The sequence below is a fragment of the Alternaria postmessia genome (genome assembly GCF_024291825.1).
Source record: "Alternaria postmessia strain BMP 2775 chromosome Unknown scaffold_35, whole genome shotgun sequence".
Classification (NCBI taxonomy): Eukaryota; Fungi; Ascomycota; class Dothideomycetes; order Pleosporales; family Pleosporaceae; genus Alternaria; species Alternaria postmessia.
Window position 1 is genome coordinate 120,234 of NW_026260108.1, and position 18,657 is coordinate 138,890.

The following is an 18,657-nucleotide window of genomic DNA, read 5'->3' on the forward strand; positions in this document are numbered from 1 at the left end:
CACCGCGAACTCGCTTCTAAACTGGCCGTCTAATCAGATAAACAATCTATCTTGTTTTTCATTCGTACCTGTGTCCCTCGTTCCACACAGATCGATATAACGAGGCTCAGCTCGGACCTGAAAGCTGCTACAATCACTAGGCTAAGAAAAGCTTTGCTCAAATAAAGAGCGCGAGATGTAGAGAGCTGAATGCGCTACAGGCACTCGATTGTGTTGCATGCTCAGCGCACTAGGCTGTTTGACGCCGATATCCACATGTGCCCCGACTTTGTCGTGGTGAAAAGGGACAGTATCCCATATCCGCGATGAGCTTTGTATATTGGCGATATGAGAAATTCTCCATCGAGAAAAAACTCCCCGTAGCTCAGTTGGTTTAGAGCGTCTGACTGTAATATCTGCTGTTATCAGAAGGTCCCTTGTTCGACTCATGGTGGGGAGAATAATTCTCTTTTTGCCTTTTTTTGCTCTTGTCTGTACCTAGTATCATATGCCATGAGGTGTTTCGAGCTAGCTTGGGGAAAGTCGAAACAGCATTCCAAACAAGCTATCTATGCGCTATACCCGGGACATTACCAGCCGTGACATCGGACCGGCTCCAGACAGGGCAGATCATAGTATGGTTATCGAAAAGCTCAATGCAGACGCCCAAGCCCAGAGCCACTCCGGCATAATGATCTTTTTGACGCCTCTAGCAGCCGTCAGACCCAACGCCACAATGGAAGCATTCCTAGCGACCCTAGAAACATGCATACAACTGGTACTGGGCTGGCCAATGGGCGGTGCCCTTACTCCCCAGGTAGTCTCTGTTTATGAACAACTAGCGTACCAAAACGTCGTCAAGACGGCCCTTCATGTACATGCAGAAAGGTTTAGAGATACGAATTCTTCAAGAAGTATCCGGTACCCGGCAACGTGTGCTTATAAGAATAGTTCACAAAGATAGTCACGACCAAATCATCACTTCAGATCCTCGTCCACAATCATCAGTCAGTTCTTTCTTCAGCGCCTTCGTCTAGTCATTTCACCATGTCTCCCCGATTAAATACCGTCATCTTATGTATATCACTTTTATCTATTGGGCACATTGCGCAGGCGCAAACTCCCAAGCTTATATCGATACCGATAAAGCACTCTAATATTGATGACGCGGGTCCTTTCATCCCTCTTGTTTCGATGGGGGTCGGTACTCCACCACAGCTGATAACGGCGATCTTGGACACGGGAAGTAGTGATCTCGTCATCCCAAGGACAGGCAGTAGAATCTGTCAAGACAAACAGCAGCAATGCTCTGGCACACCTTTCGTCACTGGTTCGTTCGATACGGATCGTGACACTAGTATTACAGATGTCAATACAGAGCTCAACACGAGTTTTGCAAACGGTGCTGTGTTCCAAGGAGGATTCGTCAAGACAACACTGATGCTCGGTAACCAAAGTGTGTCGGATTCACAACTTGGAGTCATCGAACAAGGTTCGCTGCCTTCTGGGAATCCACTTTTCCCCATATTCGGTATCGGTCCTATTGAGAACGAAGTTGTCCAGCCACCATACCAGAATACATTGGCCAATCTCAAGGATACTGGTGCTATCAATGCCAATGTATATGGTATCTTCATGAACGATTTCCGTAAGTTGAGCATAGTAAATGTTCGAATGAATGCCAGGCTGATATCGGTATCCTCTTGACAGGCAGTCCAGAGGGCTCTATTGTGTTTGGCGGTGTTGACACCGCGAAGTTCCAAAGCCCGCTCCAAAATGCAGGACCACTTTTATTGAACAATGGAGGCGTTGCGTCGCAATTTGTAATCGATTTCAGCTCCATGCAGTTGGTCAGCGGCAACTCATCCTCCTCGAGATCCAACGTCGACTTGGCACCACGGGGCGGCCTCCCTCCGGCGTTGATCGACACTGGAAACCCCTCGCTGAACATTCCATCAGCTTCTCTACGCGCCATGGCCATGGTTATAGGTGCGAATTTTGACGATCAAGCTGGTCAGCTGGGCAGTGTGCCGTGTGATCTTGGCTCCCGCGGAGAGAGCCTCTCATTCGGCTTCAACAACAACCAAGCGAAGATCAGCACTCCTTTGGCTGCGATGCTTGTTCGAGATTCGTCTTCGGGCACGACTGAATGTTTCCTACCGATGTTTTCTTCAGATGGGGATGATACAGCAAGCCTAGGCGCTCCGTTCATGCAAGGAGCTTACATCGTTTTTGATCTGGATAAAAAAAAGATCATGATGGCAAATGCAAACATCAATGCTACCAATTCGAACCTGCAGAAGTTAGACGTGTTGTAGTATCATTATCAAACAACAGTTCCAAAAGCATCAGCTACATTATATAGGCCTTAGAAAGTGATAACAATAAGTCCTTGACCACAGTACCTAAGTACCTTGACAAACCAAGTGCCTGATGTTGCTTCAGGAGGCAAACAGAAGTGTATGTAGTAGTAGTAGCAGGTGCAGCTCGAGCATGAACATAACTCTGCATTGCAGAGTAAAACACTACATTCCAGCGATAAGGTCTGTCAGGTGTCGTGTGCGAAGATCAGGAACAGGTTCGTGGAGTGCTTCCGGAAGCCGCATCTCGATCTAGACCCCAATCAGCTAGACTCAGTTACTCTGAAGCTCTCAATGTTGCCCAAGCGCTACTGCGTCAGTCTTTGGTAAACAATCATCATACGACCTCGAATACAAACGAATTTCATTGTTCAAAAACTGTTTTTCTTCCCTTGCGCGCTGTTGAGATGCTTTGAGTCATGTACCTTTGACGTATCGAATTTCGGGCCATCGCCGAGGATCCGGCCGTCATGGTCTGTGTAAGCAAAGCTATCAGCAGATCCATATGAAAATGCAGGCCATCCTGAAGAGAATAAAGCCTAGCCTGAGATTCCGATGACTCTAAGCCGTGAGGGTTTGCATAAGTGAGGAGCGGATTCCGCGTTATGTTTGATCTTAATCTTTTACCCTCGATCACCTCAAGTTCATCACTGTCATCCTCAACTCTCGCATCAGAATGTCGGCGCCATGTGCGATACAGCATGGAGCTCGTATAACACCAACTGATTTGTGCAGTGGTCAAGCCGCGCTTTCAGATGGCCAAGCGCTGCCCAGATGGCTCATTCCAGCGGACCGTCGGGGTTGGCGACGTATTGTCCAAAACTTTACACCTGCATGGGTATGTAGCATCGTCAGATACTGGAGTTTATGAGTAACGAGAGACTAAATGAGCCTCAGTTCGCCGTCACCATGGGTACAGGCATCGTCGCGGTCCTGTTTCACACCTTCTCGGAGCTCTACCCTAGCTACCATCGCTCGTTGAGAGCGCTGAGCATCGCCTTTTTCATACTCAACATCATCATATTCTCCACCATGCTCATGATATCAGTCCTCAGATACACACTGTATCCCGCCATATGGATTCTGATGCTTCGTCATCCGGTACAGTCGCTGTTTCTTGGCACAATACCCATGGGATTTGCTACCATCGTCAACATGTTCGCCGTTGTTTGCGTACCAAAATGGGCTGGCTTGACACCATACGTCTTGTGGGGCATGTGGTGGCTCGACGTCGCACTCAGCGTTGCTTGTTGCCTCTGGCTACCTTTCCAGATGTGAGTTGACCATGTTTGTCGCTTGAATCTCAAGATCCCGCCTCAAAGTGTTTCTGTTATTGCGAGGAATATGAGAACGCCACCAGCTAATATAGCTGCAGGATGACCAAACATCATAACCGCCATGAGACGATGACAGCAGCCTGGCTTCTGCCGATCGTGGCCTGCATCGTTGCAGCAGCTTCTGGCGGCGTTGTCGCCTCGGTCTTGCCTGACCCGAATCACGCCCTTGTCACCATAGTCACCAGCTATGTCCTTTGGGGTATGGGTCTACCTCTGGCACTCGTGATAATGGTTATATACTTCCATCGTCTTGCCATTCATAACCTTCCATCTCAGGAGGTTATCGTCAGCGTCTTCTTGCCTCTCGGCCCCATGGGCCAGGGCGGATACGCAGTTTTGAAACTCGGCATTCAAGCTTCGAAGACCTTCCCAGATACAAAAGCCTTGCACCCGGTAGCTGGAGAGGTCCTCTACGTACTAGGCTGGATGACCGCCATCACACTCTGGGGCTTCGGTCTGGTATGGTTGTTCTTCGCTGTCGCGTCGATCAGTCGAAACAAGTTCCCTTTTAACATGGGTTGGTGGGGTTTCACCTTTCCTATTGGCGTCTTTACAATGTCTACCATTACCATAGGACAAGAACTTCCTTCCGCTTTCTTTAGGATTCTAGGAACGATACTTGGAATTAGTGTCGTTCTGCTCTGGGTGCTTGTCGCTGTTGGCACTATGAAGAACATTATATACGCAAACATGTTCGAAGCGCCTTGCTTGCGCGACATAGAGAAGAAAGCATGTGCAGCTTCTCGTGGGATGCAACATCAGGACGCGTAGGTAGATCCAGCATAGAGAGCCTTCGTCGTTGCGAGAGTAATGTTTAGCTGGGAGCTTCACTCACTAGCTGACTGTAAATAAAAGGGCGATTAGACCGAAAAGGACGAGGAAATGTCAGGCTCGTGAGGTAAAGGAGACATGCAAGTTGACGAGATCAAAGTCAACCTACAAGCTCCTGGAGACGCCCGTTTCATTTCCAGCGAAGCTCGTATTTCTTCCTTGACTGGTAGTGGGGATAGGTTGCGAAACGCAGTACCACCTGGTGCTTCACTCTGGCTACCGTAGCGGGAATCACGAAGCAGCCAACTAAGACGGATCCGCATCTTATCGATAAACCGTTAGACGCAGATCTACCATGACGTGAAACAGCAAATGTTTCTTCTTTGCCTGGTGAGAGTTGCCCTCTTAGATATGCGTGCTATCCATGAGTATCAGTGGAAGGCACACATGCATGTAGATATTGTCGTGTTGTACCGTACGTGGCGGACATGTAGGTTTACTTATCGCGCACTGACGAAGGGCCGATATGGAGCATCTCTCTTGGCGCTTCCTCTGGTGGCGTAATATGAGGCTGCAGCAGGCTCCAGTCGGACGCGTAACAACGCCAGTCTCACTCTGGAGTCGCGGGTAGTGGCACGAGCTGGCCCTTGTAGGACTTTGCGAGGGTGGCGGCAAGCAATCCGCGGTGAAAGGGACACAGTGTTTCTTAGTAGGTCCGCTTGTCTAAGCGTTTCCAGCAACTTCCAATGTTGCGGCGGAAGGAGCACGGACCCTAAGGCAACATCAAGCTAGCTCGAGCAGTGAGATCACCGACTGTTCAAGCTCCAACTTACTTAAACCACGACGCCCCAAGCACCGGAGATCCATCATCTCCATCTTACCCCCCCACACCACTCACCACCCTCTCAACCGCGCTGCAATTACTTCTATCCCTCTTTGCACTGAAAAAGTAATTTCGCAGAACCACATATAGACACATCAGCAAGATGTCGGCTGAACCAGACCACTCCAAGCCCAAGGTGGACCTTTCAAAGTACGTCGCTTGCCACCACTTCCGCACTTGCGACAGCGACTAACAGCATCTCAGGAACCCCGACGGCGCTGAGCCCAAGGATGTAGGCACCGCGAAGCACCTTTCTGCGCCTGCCCTTACTGACCCGCCACAGAACGATGAGACCGCGACTGCCATCCTCAAGAAGAAGAAGAAGCCAAACTCCCTGATGTAGGTGCTCCAGGAAGCGATTTGAGAAGCCTCTCCTAACTTTCTCAGTGTCACCGACGCCGTCAACGATGACAACTCGATTATCGCTCTCTCAAACAACACCATGGAGACTCTCCAGCTCTTCCGCGGTGACACAGTTCTCGTCAAGGGCAAGAAGCGGAAGGACACCGTCCTCATCGTGCTTGCAGACGACGATCTTGATGACGGCTCCGCGCGGATAAACCGTGTCGTTCGCCACAACCTGCGTGTCAAGCACGGTGATGTTATCACCATCCACCCGTGCCCGGATATCAAATACGTATGTATTCTCAGTCCCAGTCATTGTAAAATCGAGACTGACAACCTTTGCAGGCCAAGCGCATCGCAGTTCTCCCCATCGCCGACACAGTCGAGGGCATCACCGGATCGCTGTTCGACGTTTTCCTTGCCCCATACTTCCGCGAAGCCTACCGACCGGTTCGTCAAGGCGACACTTTCACAGCCCGCGGTGGTATGCGACAAGTGGAGTTCAAGGTTGTCGAGGTCGACCCACCGGAGTTCGGTATTGTCGCACAAGATACCGTCATCCATTGCGAGGGCGAGCCTATTCAGCGTGAGGACGAGGAGGGCAACCTCAACGAGGTCGGTTACGACGATATTGGTGGTTGCAGGAAGCAGATGGCACAGATCCGAGAGTTGGTTGAACTGCCGCTGAGGCATCCTCAGCTGTTCAAGTCCATCGGTATCAAGCCCCCGCGTGGTATCCTGATGTACGGTCCCCCCGGTACCGGTAAGACGCTGATGGCTCGTGCCGTCGCCAACGAGACTGGTGCTTTCTTCTTCCTGATCAACGGTCCTGAGATCATGTCCAAGATGGCCGGTGAATCAGAGTCAAATCTGCGAAAGGCTTTTGAGGAGGCCGAGAAGAACTCGCCAGCGATCATCTTCATTGATGAGATCGATTCAATCGCGCCTAAGCGTGAAAAGACCAACGGTGAAGTCGAGCGCCGTGTCGTCTCGCAACTGCTCACTCTCATGGATGGCATGAAGGCGCGCTCCAACGTCGTTGTCATGGCCGCCACCAACCGACCCAACTCGATCGACCCCGCCCTCCGCCGTTTCGGACGTTTCGATCGTGAAGTCGACATCGGTATTCCCGACCCTACCGGCCGTCTCGAGATCATGCAGATTCACACCAAGAATATGAAGCTTGGTGACGATGTCGATCTACAAACCATTGCTGCTGAGACTCACGGATACGTCGGTTCGGATTTGGCATCACTCTGCTCTGAGGCTGCTATGCAGCAGATTCGTGAGAAGATGGATCTCATCGATCTGGACGAGGACACCATCGATGCTGAGGTTCTCGACTCGCTTGGTGTGACCATGGAGAACTTCCGTTTCGCTCTTGGTGTTTCTAACCCTTCGGCTCTTCGTGAAGTGGCCGTGGTTGAGGTTCCTAACGTTCGGTGGGAGGACATTGGTGGTCTGGAAGAGGTCAAGCGCGAGCTCATTGAGTCTGTGCAGTACCCGGTCGACCACCCCGACAAGTTCCTCAAGTTCGGTATGTCTCCCTCGCGAGGTGTACTGTTCTACGGTCCTCCTGGTACTGGTAAGACGCTTCTTGCCAAGGCCGTTGCCAACGAGTGCGCGGCCAACTTCATCTCCATCAAGGGTCCCGAGCTACTTTCCATGTGGTTCGGTGAGTCAGAGAGCAACATCCGAGACATCTTTGACAAGGCTCGTGCCGCCGCACCTTGCGTTGTCTTCCTTGACGAGTTGGACTCTATTGCCAAGTCGCGTGGTGGATCTCAAGGAGATGCTGGTGGTGCATCCGACCGTGTCGTCAACCAGCTTCTGACTGAGATGGACGGTATGACATCAAAGAAGAATGTTTTCGTTATCGGCGCTACCAACCGACCGGAGCAGCTCGACAACGCCCTGTGCCGTCCTGGTCGTCTGGACACGCTCGTCTACGTTCCTCTACCCGATCTGGCCTCGCGTGCCAGCATCATCAAGGCTCAGCTGCGCAAGACTCCTGTTGCTGAGGATGTCAACATTGACTTCATCGCCCAGAATACCCACGGATTCTCCGGTGCCGATCTTGGTTTCGTCACCCAGCGTGCTGTTAAGCTCGCCATCAAGCAGTCTATTGCAATCGATATCGAGCGCCGCAAGGCTCGCGAGGCTGCTGGTGAAGATGTTGATATGGAAGTTGACGAGGAGGACCCAGTACCTGTGCTGACCAAGGCTCACTTCGAGGAGGCTATGCGCTCTGCTCGTCGTTCCGTTACCGACGTTGAGATCCGCCGATACGAGGCCTTTGCACAGTCAATGAAGAACTCTGGAGGTTCAAGCTTCTTCCGCTTCCCCGACGCTGAGAATGCGGCGGGCGGTGGTGAGCAAAACACCTTTGGTGCTGGTGGCGAGGACGAGGATTTGTACAACTAGAAAGTTGCAGCTAATAGCTGGAACGAGTGAGTACGAAATCATGACGAATGGGTTTCTTTTTTCATCACATGGCATGAGGGGCTATTGATGCCCCATACATAGATGGAGGCGCGCGTAATTGCCGGCGCTTTGACGAGATATCAGTAGTATCTTTGACGAACCAATGGCCTGAATGAGAATGCATGTTATCAATGAACTTGTGCTCCACGGCTGTTCTGCTACTGTGCTGTACAACTCTACACCGACATCTATTTCACACCCCTATTCTGTCACAAACTCTTCCTGCTCATACATTCATGTCCTACCCAGTCGCCAAGCCCAAACATCGCTGACATACAAAGTGTCTGAGTGGCGCTGGAGTGCTTATCGGAGATGCAAGGTGATGTTAGTATCTCTCACAACAAGATCCGGGACGCACCAGCACTATTTGAGGATGTCGCGTACGCGACGCCGACTGTGCCGTCGATACTGCCGTTCGCTACGGCCATGTGTTGAGCTCTTGTTCTTGCATTTTCTCCTCCGATGCATAGACTGGCAAACCGGTTTCTGGTATTGCTGCGTTTTAAAATGTGGGTTACTCATGCGAGCGAGAGCAATCACTTGTCGTCTTCGTATGTAATGTCGCACACCTTTTCCAACTCCTTCATGACCGTCTTTGCACCGGCGTCGATTGCCGACTTGGGAATCTTCAAGTCGACCTCCTCCCCACTCTCGCCATTTGCATTTGTAGTTCCGTTCACTCCGTTGGAATCCTCGCCCAGACCACGCGTCTGCTCCCTGATTTTCTGCATGGCCAGGTTCCGGGCTTCCTCGCAGGTAGTGGCTTGGCCTGAGCGGAAGAGATCGGTAATGTAGGCTCTCAGAGCATCTTTGAAGCCAGAGACGCGCAAGGATTCATCAAGAGTGGATTCGATATTGCGGATGCCATCGCCGGAGAGTAGGGCCGAGTAGATGTTATTCCGGAGATCCTGGGATATACCAGATTGGGCCTGAGTCGTTGACACACTGATGGATTGAGACATGGTTCCGAGTTGGTGAGCCGATGGGTTGCAAAAAGACAGGAGAACAGAAAAGGAGGATGTTCGTCTAAAGTTTTCAATACCGGGCGAGCTACCTTATATTGAAGTAGTGGATGATCCTGTTCGCGTAGACGACGGGGAGTTGGGCGCACGTGGGATTGTGCTTTGAAGCTTGGAGGTACCCGGATGTCGTAATTTGGGATGCAGCGTCTTAAACGACTGGTCGGGGTAGCCGTATTCGGGCAGATGCCGGCACAGATTGCCCTAGTTCAACGTTGGCGGTGAAGATCGCTGCGACGCATGTGCGTGGTTTACCGGGTGCCGTTGCGGGCTCGTGGTGCGAACGATGACTTGCAAGATTGCAACTTGGCGGATCCGAAAGTAGGGGGATTGTAGGATGTGAGTGTTGGATTGGCGTGGTTGGAGTGAAAGTGGCAGACAGGGCAACGGAGCGGATTGTAGGTAGTGCAGTGCTTCCGAGGGATACTGCAATAAGGGCAAAGACGCGCACAGTCAGGTGGTGAAAGCGAAGCTGGGAGTTTGGTACCTGCATCCTTTATCGCAATATTGGTTCCAAGCTCGTAGTATGGGAAGCACGGACCTCTTTCCCGCTTTGGCTTCGGTGGCCCTGCTAGCCGCCTGTCGGACGGTATTGGTATTGGCATCCAGAAGCAGGCGACCCAGTTTACGTTGCAATCTTGATTGTTCTTCCTCGTGCGCTGTGAAGTCTGTCTCCTCACTCTACTCTGGACTGGTGCATCATACGACTGCTGTCTACTTCACGCAAGAGCATACGACGCCTGCAAGGACCATCGCAGCCCCCGAGGATACGCGCTCCCCCATCAGGCGTCGACGACAAAGCGCTTAACGACCGCCACGCCTGGCCGCCTGAGGAGACCTTCACCCTCCCCGCCTTGCGCAGTGCAGTGCCACCGGCTAGCTGTGTATCTGAGACCACGCCCAGGATATCCCACTTGCTCCCGCTGGAGACGAAACACGCCGGCTCAATCTCGCTTCGTCTCAGACAGGGTGCCCTATCGACGACGCCAGGCCCGGGCTATATCGCCATCGATAACACAGACGTCGTCCCCTCGACGAGCTTGCTGAGAGGGCTTGGCAGCATCACCTCACTCCACCCTCTGCCAACCCTCCGAGACGCTGCCCGGCCATCGACGTCACCCCCATCATGGCCTACACGACCAAGTACCACGAGGACTCGGATGCCGATGACGAGTTCGAGCGCCAGGGCATATCTAGCCCGACCCTACCCGCCGAGTACGAGAGCTCCCCCACGAGCTCAGGCCCGCTGAGCACCGAACACACGCCCACCACCTTCACCCACTCACGCGACAGCAAGAGCAGCCCGACAGGGCACATAATGGAGTGGAACGAAGACCAGACGGCTGACTTCATCGCGGACCTGGGCCTGGAGCAGTACTCGGATACCTTTGCCAGTAGGTGGCTCCGCGCCCGCGCCAGCTATCCTTTGCTAATGCTTTGTTTGTAGATGAGGGCATCACGGGCGACGTGCTGGCAGCGCTACAGCATGCCGAGCTGAAGGAGCTGGGTGTCGGCAGTGTGGGTCATCGCCTTACCATACTAAAAGCTGTCTACGAGATCAAGATACGGCAGAATGTGCCCATGGACCCGGACGACTACGTCCCCCTGTGTGAGTCCATTGTCTGTTCTATGCCTTTTCACCTCTAATCACTGCCTCAGCCGCGGATACATCAGCGCAGGAAGCGCCGCCAACCCAAGACGACTTCGCCAAGGTCATTCGCGTAGTCCAGGCGCGCGACGAGCGCATACATACGGCTGAGTCGGAGCTGCGACATCTCAGAGAAGACCTCAGCAGGGTCATGGACGAGAACAAGCGGCTACGGGAGGAGATTCTGCCACTCGTGCGCATGCTCAAGGACAACCAACCCCTACCCACTCCTCACGAGCACGCTGTCACATCGCCACCTGCCACCCAAGAGAGATCTGGTGGAAGCAGTCTGTCGCGTAAGTTCTCCACCAAGAAGCTTTTCCTTGGATCCGCGCCAAAGAACCCCTCTCCAACGATCCAAGAACATCGCGCTCTTGTCGATCACTCTTCTTTGGATCCTTCCGCAGCAGCCGTGGCAGCCTCCTCACACCTTACAGCATCTCTCGGTGGCGGCCCGCAACTGTCGCCCAACTCCATTGCGCAACCCTCCCCAACATCTCCCGCATACAACCAAGGACAAAGCCGCCAGTACAACCGCGAAATACCTCGAAGCGCGCACGATCACGACAGCAGCTCAGGGTGGAGTCAAAACAACACATGGAACTCAGACTCGACTGCTGTGTCCGACCGTAATCGCGATCCCCGCGCTACGCCCGCACCACTGTCGTCACGACCGATGCGAAACAACGCTGCACCAACGCCGAACCCTGACGATCGCGATCGTGACCCACCACTCTCTGGTGGCTCAAGCTCAATGAACGCCTCCACATCCAATCCCGCATCTACCCCATCTACGAATCCGCAAGTCGAAATATTCAAGTCGTTCCGAGTGTCCATCGACGATCCGTGTCACAAGGTGCTGCCAGTTGCGCTCAAAAAATACAACATCACGGCAGACTGGCGGCAGTATGCTTTGTACATTGTACACGGTGACCAAGAGCGATGCCTGGGACTCAATGAGAGGCCGCTGATATTGTTCAAACAACTTGACAAAGAAGGTCGGAAACCGATGTTCATGCTTAGAAAGCACGCAGCACCACAAGAAGGCCATGTCAGCACCGTGGGTGGAAACGATGTACGGCCCGTGAATCCGCAGACAGAGAGCTTCGGATGGGGCAACCAGAATAGAGGGACACCGCTTCCTGGAGGTGTCTTGTAGACAGGCATAACGCTACAGGATAGAAGACGATTACTGCCTGGTAGAGTTTGACACTGTAAGACTATGGGCGTCACTGAGAACGGCATCATGCGATACTGCGGTCGATCGAGCGACGCTGTTGTGGACGACGTCACCGCAGCATGTATGGAAGGAGGAACTGTTCTCTGAACATCGCCTTACGATCAGGGATCATACAAGATGTCATATCTACAACATCTTGCCTGGCGTGGATGACGACATTCGCTCATCCAGCGCAATTAGCGCACCCACAGCATGATCGGAGTTTCGGCGCAATCACGGCCCTTGTACTATTTACATTCATGCCTTGGGAGAATAGGCTGCGGTTTCACGGTGACTTTGCTGAAGAAAAAGGGTAGGTTCAGAAGTGGTGGGTGGATCAGGATGAAGAGTTTTAGATGATACTATTCTGTGTGGATGGCCATATAAGGAGAACTCCTACAGTGAGCATCTGCCGATTATTCCAAACACGTTCGAGGCGTATAGCGAGCGTTGTCGTGTCGTATTACGTTCTTCCTTCCAAATGCAACAATGTGTTGATTTCTGCGTTTGATCCACGAAAAGTCACTCTCCGTGTGGGCATTGTAGCTCAATCCCCATCGTAACCTCGCCGTTTTCGACATCTCTCAATGTCTTGCCATGTCCTGCCATATCCGTGTTGATGTGTTGGCCTCGAGTCATGGAACATGCGTCAAGCGTGATTGTGCCTGCATATATGTGACACGTCATGATGCAGGTACCGAAAGTTTGTCACATCAATCGCTACGGGGTGGGTTTGGTTTTGTCTTGCTGCTATTCTGGATCGCTACTATTTTCGCCACGTCTGAGGAAGGGAAGAGGATATATTTAGCTACACTGGCTCTTTTCGGCCGGACCACTGCCGCTGCATCTAGATTGTGGTGGGGCTCTATGTAGGTGAGCATAGCGGCGTTGTGATGTCGTCCTCAATGGTAGATTTCGCTCGTGAGCGTGTAGGCGGCTGGCAGTAACAAGACAGGGAGGTTTTGATATGAACAACTGTTTCTTCCGTTGACTTGCATCAAAAATCCTTGTGGATCCCTGGAGGAATATATCTTCGTTCTTTTCGTCCAAAATGAATAAACATTGTACCTCTACTCAGGATCCTCTCTTCCATGTCAAGCACGCTTAGTCTTGCTCTGAAATCCACCTCATGGGTATCTCAATGACGATTGCCGTCGTCTTTCTAACAGGCTGAGGCTTCTCTCTCTTCTTAGTCTTCTCTATCTTCCATCAAAACGGCTTGGCTGCCTTTCTCGCCTCTGCTTTCCCACTCACTGGGTCCCTAAATTCCTTCCAACTAACCGGATGCATGACCCTACCTTCTTCACTTCTTGCCAAGACAACACCGAATTCATTTCGATCGGTAGCAACGTAGTAATTGCCGCTGTCGCCCAAACTAATCACCGTGCCCCTCACCAAGTCACCGACCCGGAAGCTCTCTTCAATCTTTATCTTGTCCTTCTCTGTAGCCCGTATATCTTCGCGCCGAATCTGTGCTAAAAACGCTTCGCGGCAAACTGCATCGTCAATGACAAGGATCTCTGCGCTGGCGAAGCGTGGGCCGAGACGCGTTATGCGGACTAGGACTGTGCTGTTGACCGTTGGGAGGAGTGGTACGCCGCCGCCAGAATTGGGACCGAGAATTCCAGGATCAGTGGAGGTGGGCGGGCGCGTTATAGAGAGCAGTGGTGCGAGTTTGGTGGATTTGGAGGACGTGTTCGTGGTAGGGTGTGACGGTGAAGAGAAGACGGGTCCAGCTATTGAGGCATAGATCTGTGAGTCGTGAATGTGCGTTCCTGGACCGGGACTGTATTTGTCGACACTGCCAAGCAGTTGTCCTGGTAGCGCTACTGGAGGGAGCGCCATTATGGTGGTGGATGGTAGGTGTGTCTCGTTGAGCCTGTGCTCAGAAAAGTCTATGCAGTTCGATTTGACTGACGGTTCTAGTCGCAAGGTGGCGGTACGTTGCTTTCTATCTTTAGTATGTGAATCGGTTCGCGATGTGGTACATCGGCTGCGTTGTCTTGTTTTTGTGTCTGAGTCTGGGCGAGATTTCGTGGGCGTGGTATTGAAGCTCTGATGATTGGTGTCGCATGCTGGGATTATACACTTTTTAGCTGCGGAAGCTTACGTCATTCGCCTAAACTTACCGCCAACTAGCCATGTATGTTGCTTGAAATCACGTAAATGCCAGCAAGACATGCTCGATTCCAACTACTAGTTATTACACTACGATGTTTGCTGTGAGGCTGCGTATCTTGCGCGCTCCTGGCGCTAGACCTGCGCCCCGGCCGAGGCCTTGATGTTCGAATCATACAATCACTTCCGCATACACAAAGCAGAAGAACGCCGGTTTTGTACCAACCATGTATCTTAGCACCTTGCTCCAATCGCCGAGCCATGCAATCCCACGCAAAACAGTCATGAAAATCATTCGCTCATGGTAACATTCCGATAGAAGACGTGCCCGATCTGGCCCTCAGATAGGTTCATACGTGTTCCCTCTGTTCTGGATCTGACTCTACGGTCTCTACGGTCCGGCGACTAGACGGCTTGGTAGAGGAGTAAGGGTTCGCCGATGTTTTCTATCTCGGGAATAGTGCACTTGAGGTCAAAGGCCTTTGATAGCACGATCTTGAAGATCTGAGCTAATGTTAGCACAGGGCCGGCGATTGAAACAGTAGCCTCTCACCTTCTGCACGTTGATACTATGACTAGTCGAGCTGAAGATCAGACTGGCCTTCATTGCTCGCGCAAATCGTTTAGCCTAGGCAATGTTAGTCTGGTACTGTCCTTAGCCCTAGCAGGTGAGGTGTACCTGGTTGGAAATCTCCTCCTGTTCTTCTCGTGGGAAGTTGACAAAGTGGTCGTACTTTGTGCCGACCAGAAACGGGATGGCAGTCTTGTTGAAGCCGCGTCCCTGTCGGTACCACTCCTTGATGGAGTTTAACGTGCTCTTCCGTGTCAAGTCGAACATGAAGAGTATCGCAACGGCGTCGTTGCAGACCAGCGGCAACATGTTGACGAATTCGCGTTGACCGCCTAGATCCCAGATGGAGAAGGTGATCTCGGTGTTTCGAATCGAGATGGTCTTTTCCATGAAGTTCACACCTGGGGTTGTTAGAAGTTGCATTCTGTGGAACATGCTTGTGTAGCTCACCGAGTGTTTGGATGTAGTCTTCGTCCCAACTGCCCTCGACGTACTTGACCATCAAGCTGGTCTTTCCAATCTGCGCGTCTCCAACCATGCCAACTTTGATGACAACGCTGGCGTTCTTGGCAGCCTCTTGCTGCTGCTGCTGCTGTTGTTGTTGTGCGCTCCGTGATTGCTCTTGGTACGAGTTGGAGCGCGTGTTGCCCTCGGAGGTTGGGTACCGTCCCATCTGCGAGCTCGGCCGCGAATGCGACTGGCCCATATGTGTCTCTTTGTTGGCGTCGTAGTAGCCATGTCGCGGAGGCGTGTCGGCGTCTGAGGAGGTGTTGAAACGCGAGCCGTTGTGTGTGGTGTACTGGTACGCGGTGTCTGAGTACGAGGTTGAGGGCCGGTGAGGCTGCTCGTAGGGGTTGGGGCTGTTGTTCAGGCTGGTGTTCTGGCTGAGGTCTGGGAGGGGCGTGACAGTCGAGGCGGTGATGGTGGAGCTCATGCTGTCGTCGGCGCCGTCCATGGTCTGGTCCATGTGCTTCTGCGCTTCCTGGTCGCCTTGGACGGGCACTTGCTCGGGCAGTACTGGCTCGGGCTGCAGCTGCTCAGGCGCGACTTGCACGGCAGGTGCGAAGGAGGCCTGCTGCGCGGGTTCCTGACTCGGGTACTCTGGCTCCATGACTACTATGTCTCCGTGGCCCCGCGGTCCGTGACTTGAGCTGAAAGCGCCCTGGCACGCGTCGAGACGGTGAACGCAAGCGGAGCGTGTATTTTCTTCTTTCTTGGCGACTCTCCTGCTCGTACAATTGTATGCCAACTTCAGGGGGCGTCTGTGTATTATGGGTGCCGTCTCGGTCTTGTTGACCTAGCATGTACGCGATGCGATTGGACTGGGCGCAGTGTTTCCCTCTACTGTTAGGTGCGAGGGGGGATGCCGTCACTTAGCGCCGCCCGATACGCCGATCGATAAGCCTCAAAAAACATTCGGCGGGACAATTTCCATTGACAACTTTTTTTTTAACGACATCGTCCAAGACACCCAAAGCACACACCACGCGCTTTCCACACCATGGCGAAACGACCCGCAGACTCGGAGCAAGAGCAGGAGGCAATCAAAAATGGAGAGCGTCCCATGGAGATTGACCAGCACAACGACGTGGGCGACTTCGAGGACGAATTCGAGGATGAGTTCGAGAGCGAGGACGAGATCCTAGAGGCCGGCGTAGACGGACGGCCGGACGAGGAGCGCGAAGCAGAAGAGCGCGAGAGTATGTTGCGCACGATCAAAGGCCTGGAGCCCACCACTAACGCCTCCAGGTGGTATGGATGTTGACCAAGATACCTTCATTCCTGGTCGACACAAACTCTCCCCAGGCGAGACACTGAACCCCGATCTTTCGACATATGAGATGCTCCATGCGCTCGAAGCCCCATGGCCCTGTCTATCATGCGACATCGTACCCGACAACCTAGGCGTAGACCGCAAAACATACCCCGCAACCGTCTACTCGGTCGCTGGCACACAAGCAGCGCGAGGAAGGGACAAAGAGAACCAGATCATGGTCATGAAGATGAGCAGCCTGTCGCGCATGGAGAAGGAGGACGAAGAGGACGACGACGAGGATTCCGACGACGAGGCTTCAGACCCCATCCTCGAGACCAAGTCGATACCCTTGACCAGCTGCACCAACCGCATACGCGCCCACCAAACACCACAAGCAACATCTGCACAGCCTCCTACAACCCTGACTGCTGCCATGACCGAGTCAGGACAGGTTCTGATCCACGACGTTACTCCCCACCTCACAGCCTTCGATACCCCAGGTACTACCATCTCGCCCACACAAAACAAGCCTGTCTGCACGATTCGCACCCATGGATCCAACGAGGGTTATGCGCTAGATTGGTCGCCAATCATACCAGAGGGCAAGCTCCTGACGGGCGACTGTACTGGAAAGATCTTTGCGACGACACGGACACAGGGTGGAGGTTTCGTCACAGACACCACACCGTATACCGGCCATAGTGGCTCGGTAGAGGAGCTCCAGTGGTCACCAACTGAGAAACATGTCTTCTCCTCCGCGTCAAGCGATGGCACAGTTAAGATCTGGGACGCGCGGTCAAAGTCACGGAAGCCTGTACTCAGTGTGCAAGCCTCAAAGACAGACGTCAACGTACTGAGTTGGTCGCATCAAACCGCACATCTTCTCGCTACCGGCGCAGATGATGGCGAGTGGGCAGTTTGGGACCTGCGGCAATGGAAGCCCTCTACAGACATGTCAAACGACAAGAAGCCTTCGCCAGTTGCATCGTACACTTTCCACAAGGAGCAAATCACTTCGGTCGAGTGGCATCCTACAGACGACAGTATTGTGCTTGTTTGCGCTGGTGACAACACCCTTACTCTGTGGGATCTAGCTGTCGAGCTCGACGACGAAGAGAGCAAGTACACAGCTGGCGTGCAGGATGTACCACCGCAACTACTATTCGTGCACTACATGGAGCAGATCAAGGAGGCGCATTGGCATCCGCAAATCCCGGGCGCCATTATGGCCACAGGAGGATCTGGATTTAACGTCTTCAAAACAATCAGTGTATGAGGCAGATTCATGTCTTGCCAACAATTCAAAATTTCTCGCCTTTGTTTCTCTCCATTCCAGCGCGTGGTTTCCTCCTTTGTTACGCACTATCATACCTGCTCTTCCTCCCAACCCGGTTGACAAAGAGCTAGAGCCGACCGAGCCAATCATAGAAGTATCTTCAAGTTCACATTCAGACTCACCTCTATCACCATCTTCGGTAGCACGTCGCCCTGTCACATATTCTATTGCCTTTGTCAACTTTTCTATGCAGGCGTCTCATACCCAGGACGAAATGGCACAAGTTGAAAACAGTAAGAGCACGACCTTGCATCATAATTCGACTCCTCATGATCAGCTCACTATACAACACCCATCTCCTCTCCCATACAAATCCTCCATGCTACGTCGTCAATTTCCCTTTCCGACAGAAGCCTCACATGTCCTGCACTCCAGTACCATTGGAAAATCTTTTAACTACAACCACCCCTCGTCACAACCAGCGCGCATGACAGATATTTCATATCCCGAGTCTTACCTCCGCACTCCTATATATGCGTTGCCCTTCCTACATCCGAAATGGCACGCCAAAACTGATACAAGAGAGTTTTATGAGGTTACAAGTCCAATTTGGGAGGAGCATGATGCTGAGGCGGGTTACGTGAACAGTGTGGAGGAGGTCAAGGAGAGTGTAGAGGGTTGTAATGATGTTGAAAGTATCGAGGGAAAGAGTCGGAAGGACGGCTGGAGAAAGACGAAGAGGAGTCTGGATAGCATTGATGGCGCAGATGATGACGACATCAAGAGAAAGAGGTTCAGGGATGCATAGGAGATATAGAGAAAAGCACATAATTAATATCACGCTGCTGGGACGTTCCAACGCAAACGACATGAATTTTTGTAGTTCAATTA

The 18,657-nt window shown here is 52.4% G+C and overlaps 9 protein-coding genes and 1 non-coding gene across 10 annotated transcripts; 7 read left to right on the top strand and 3 right to left on the bottom strand.

Annotated features, from left to right (window-relative positions):
* The first annotated feature begins 353 nt into the window (after positions 1–353).
* J4E82_006167 lies at positions 354–439 on the top strand. Its single transcript has one exon. It is a non-coding gene; the product is annotated as a tRNA-Tyr (tRNA).
* Positions 440–1,173: 734 nt separating this feature from the next.
* J4E82_006168 (uncharacterized protein) lies at positions 1,174–2,297 on the top strand (the record flags this gene model as incomplete). The annotated part of the gene is made up of 2 exons (XM_051732425.1): positions 1,174–1,627; positions 1,690–2,297. The coding sequence occupies 2 exons, from the start codon at positions 1,174–1,176 to the stop codon at positions 2,295–2,297; spliced, it is 1,062 nt and encodes a 353-aa protein (XP_051587791.1).
* A 1,607-nt stretch (positions 2,298–3,904) lies between these two features.
* Positions 3,905–4,447, top strand: J4E82_006169 (uncharacterized protein; the record flags this gene model as incomplete). The annotated part of the gene is made up of 2 exons (XM_051732426.1): positions 3,905–4,193; positions 4,251–4,447. 2 exons carry the CDS (start codon positions 3,905–3,907, stop codon positions 4,445–4,447), a joined length of 486 nt encoding a protein of 161 aa, XP_051587792.1.
* A 986-nt stretch (positions 4,448–5,433) lies between these two features.
* Positions 5,434–8,099, top strand: CDC48 (AAA ATPase cdc48; the record flags this gene model as incomplete). Its single annotated transcript, XM_051732427.1, has 5 exons — positions 5,434–5,480; positions 5,535–5,562; positions 5,614–5,669; positions 5,718–5,967; positions 6,021–8,099. 5 exons carry the CDS (start codon positions 5,434–5,436, stop codon positions 8,097–8,099), a joined length of 2,460 nt encoding a protein of 819 aa, XP_051587793.1.
* Positions 8,100–8,695: 596 nt separating this feature from the next.
* On the bottom strand, positions 8,696–9,121 carry J4E82_006171 (uncharacterized protein; the record flags this gene model as incomplete). The annotated part of the gene is made up of 1 exon (XM_051732428.1): positions 8,696–9,121. One exon carries the CDS (start codon positions 9,119–9,121, stop codon positions 8,696–8,698), a length of 426 nt encoding a protein of 141 aa, XP_051587794.1.
* Positions 9,122–10,304: 1,183 nt separating this feature from the next.
* J4E82_006172 (uncharacterized protein) lies at positions 10,305–11,985 on the top strand (the record flags this gene model as incomplete). The annotated part of the gene is made up of 3 exons (XM_051732429.1): positions 10,305–10,572; positions 10,626–10,787; positions 10,838–11,985. 3 exons carry the CDS (start codon positions 10,305–10,307, stop codon positions 11,983–11,985), a joined length of 1,578 nt encoding a protein of 525 aa, XP_051587795.1.
* A 1,269-nt stretch (positions 11,986–13,254) lies between these two features.
* On the bottom strand, positions 13,255–13,890 carry J4E82_006173 (uncharacterized protein; the record flags this gene model as incomplete). Its single annotated transcript, XM_051732430.1, has 1 exon — positions 13,255–13,890. The coding sequence occupies one exon, from the start codon at positions 13,888–13,890 to the stop codon at positions 13,255–13,257; it is 636 nt and encodes a 211-aa protein (XP_051587796.1).
* Positions 13,891–14,568: 678 nt separating this feature from the next.
* On the bottom strand, positions 14,569–15,845 carry J4E82_006174 (uncharacterized protein; the record flags this gene model as incomplete). The annotated part of the gene is made up of 4 exons (XM_051732431.1): positions 14,569–14,667; positions 14,717–14,791; positions 14,843–15,135; positions 15,185–15,845. 4 exons carry the CDS (start codon positions 15,843–15,845, stop codon positions 14,569–14,571), a joined length of 1,128 nt encoding a protein of 375 aa, XP_051587797.1.
* A 390-nt stretch (positions 15,846–16,235) lies between these two features.
* Positions 16,236–17,766, top strand: J4E82_006175 (uncharacterized protein; the record flags this gene model as incomplete). Its single annotated transcript, XM_051732432.1, has 2 exons — positions 16,236–16,434; positions 16,484–17,766. The coding sequence occupies 2 exons, from the start codon at positions 16,236–16,238 to the stop codon at positions 17,764–17,766; spliced, it is 1,482 nt and encodes a 493-aa protein (XP_051587798.1).
* A 379-nt stretch (positions 17,767–18,145) lies between these two features.
* On the top strand, positions 18,146–18,574 carry J4E82_006176 (uncharacterized protein; the record flags this gene model as incomplete). The annotated part of the gene is made up of 1 exon (XM_051732433.1): positions 18,146–18,574. The coding sequence occupies one exon, from the start codon at positions 18,146–18,148 to the stop codon at positions 18,572–18,574; it is 429 nt and encodes a 142-aa protein (XP_051587799.1).
* Between the last annotated feature and the right edge of the window lie 83 nt (positions 18,575–18,657).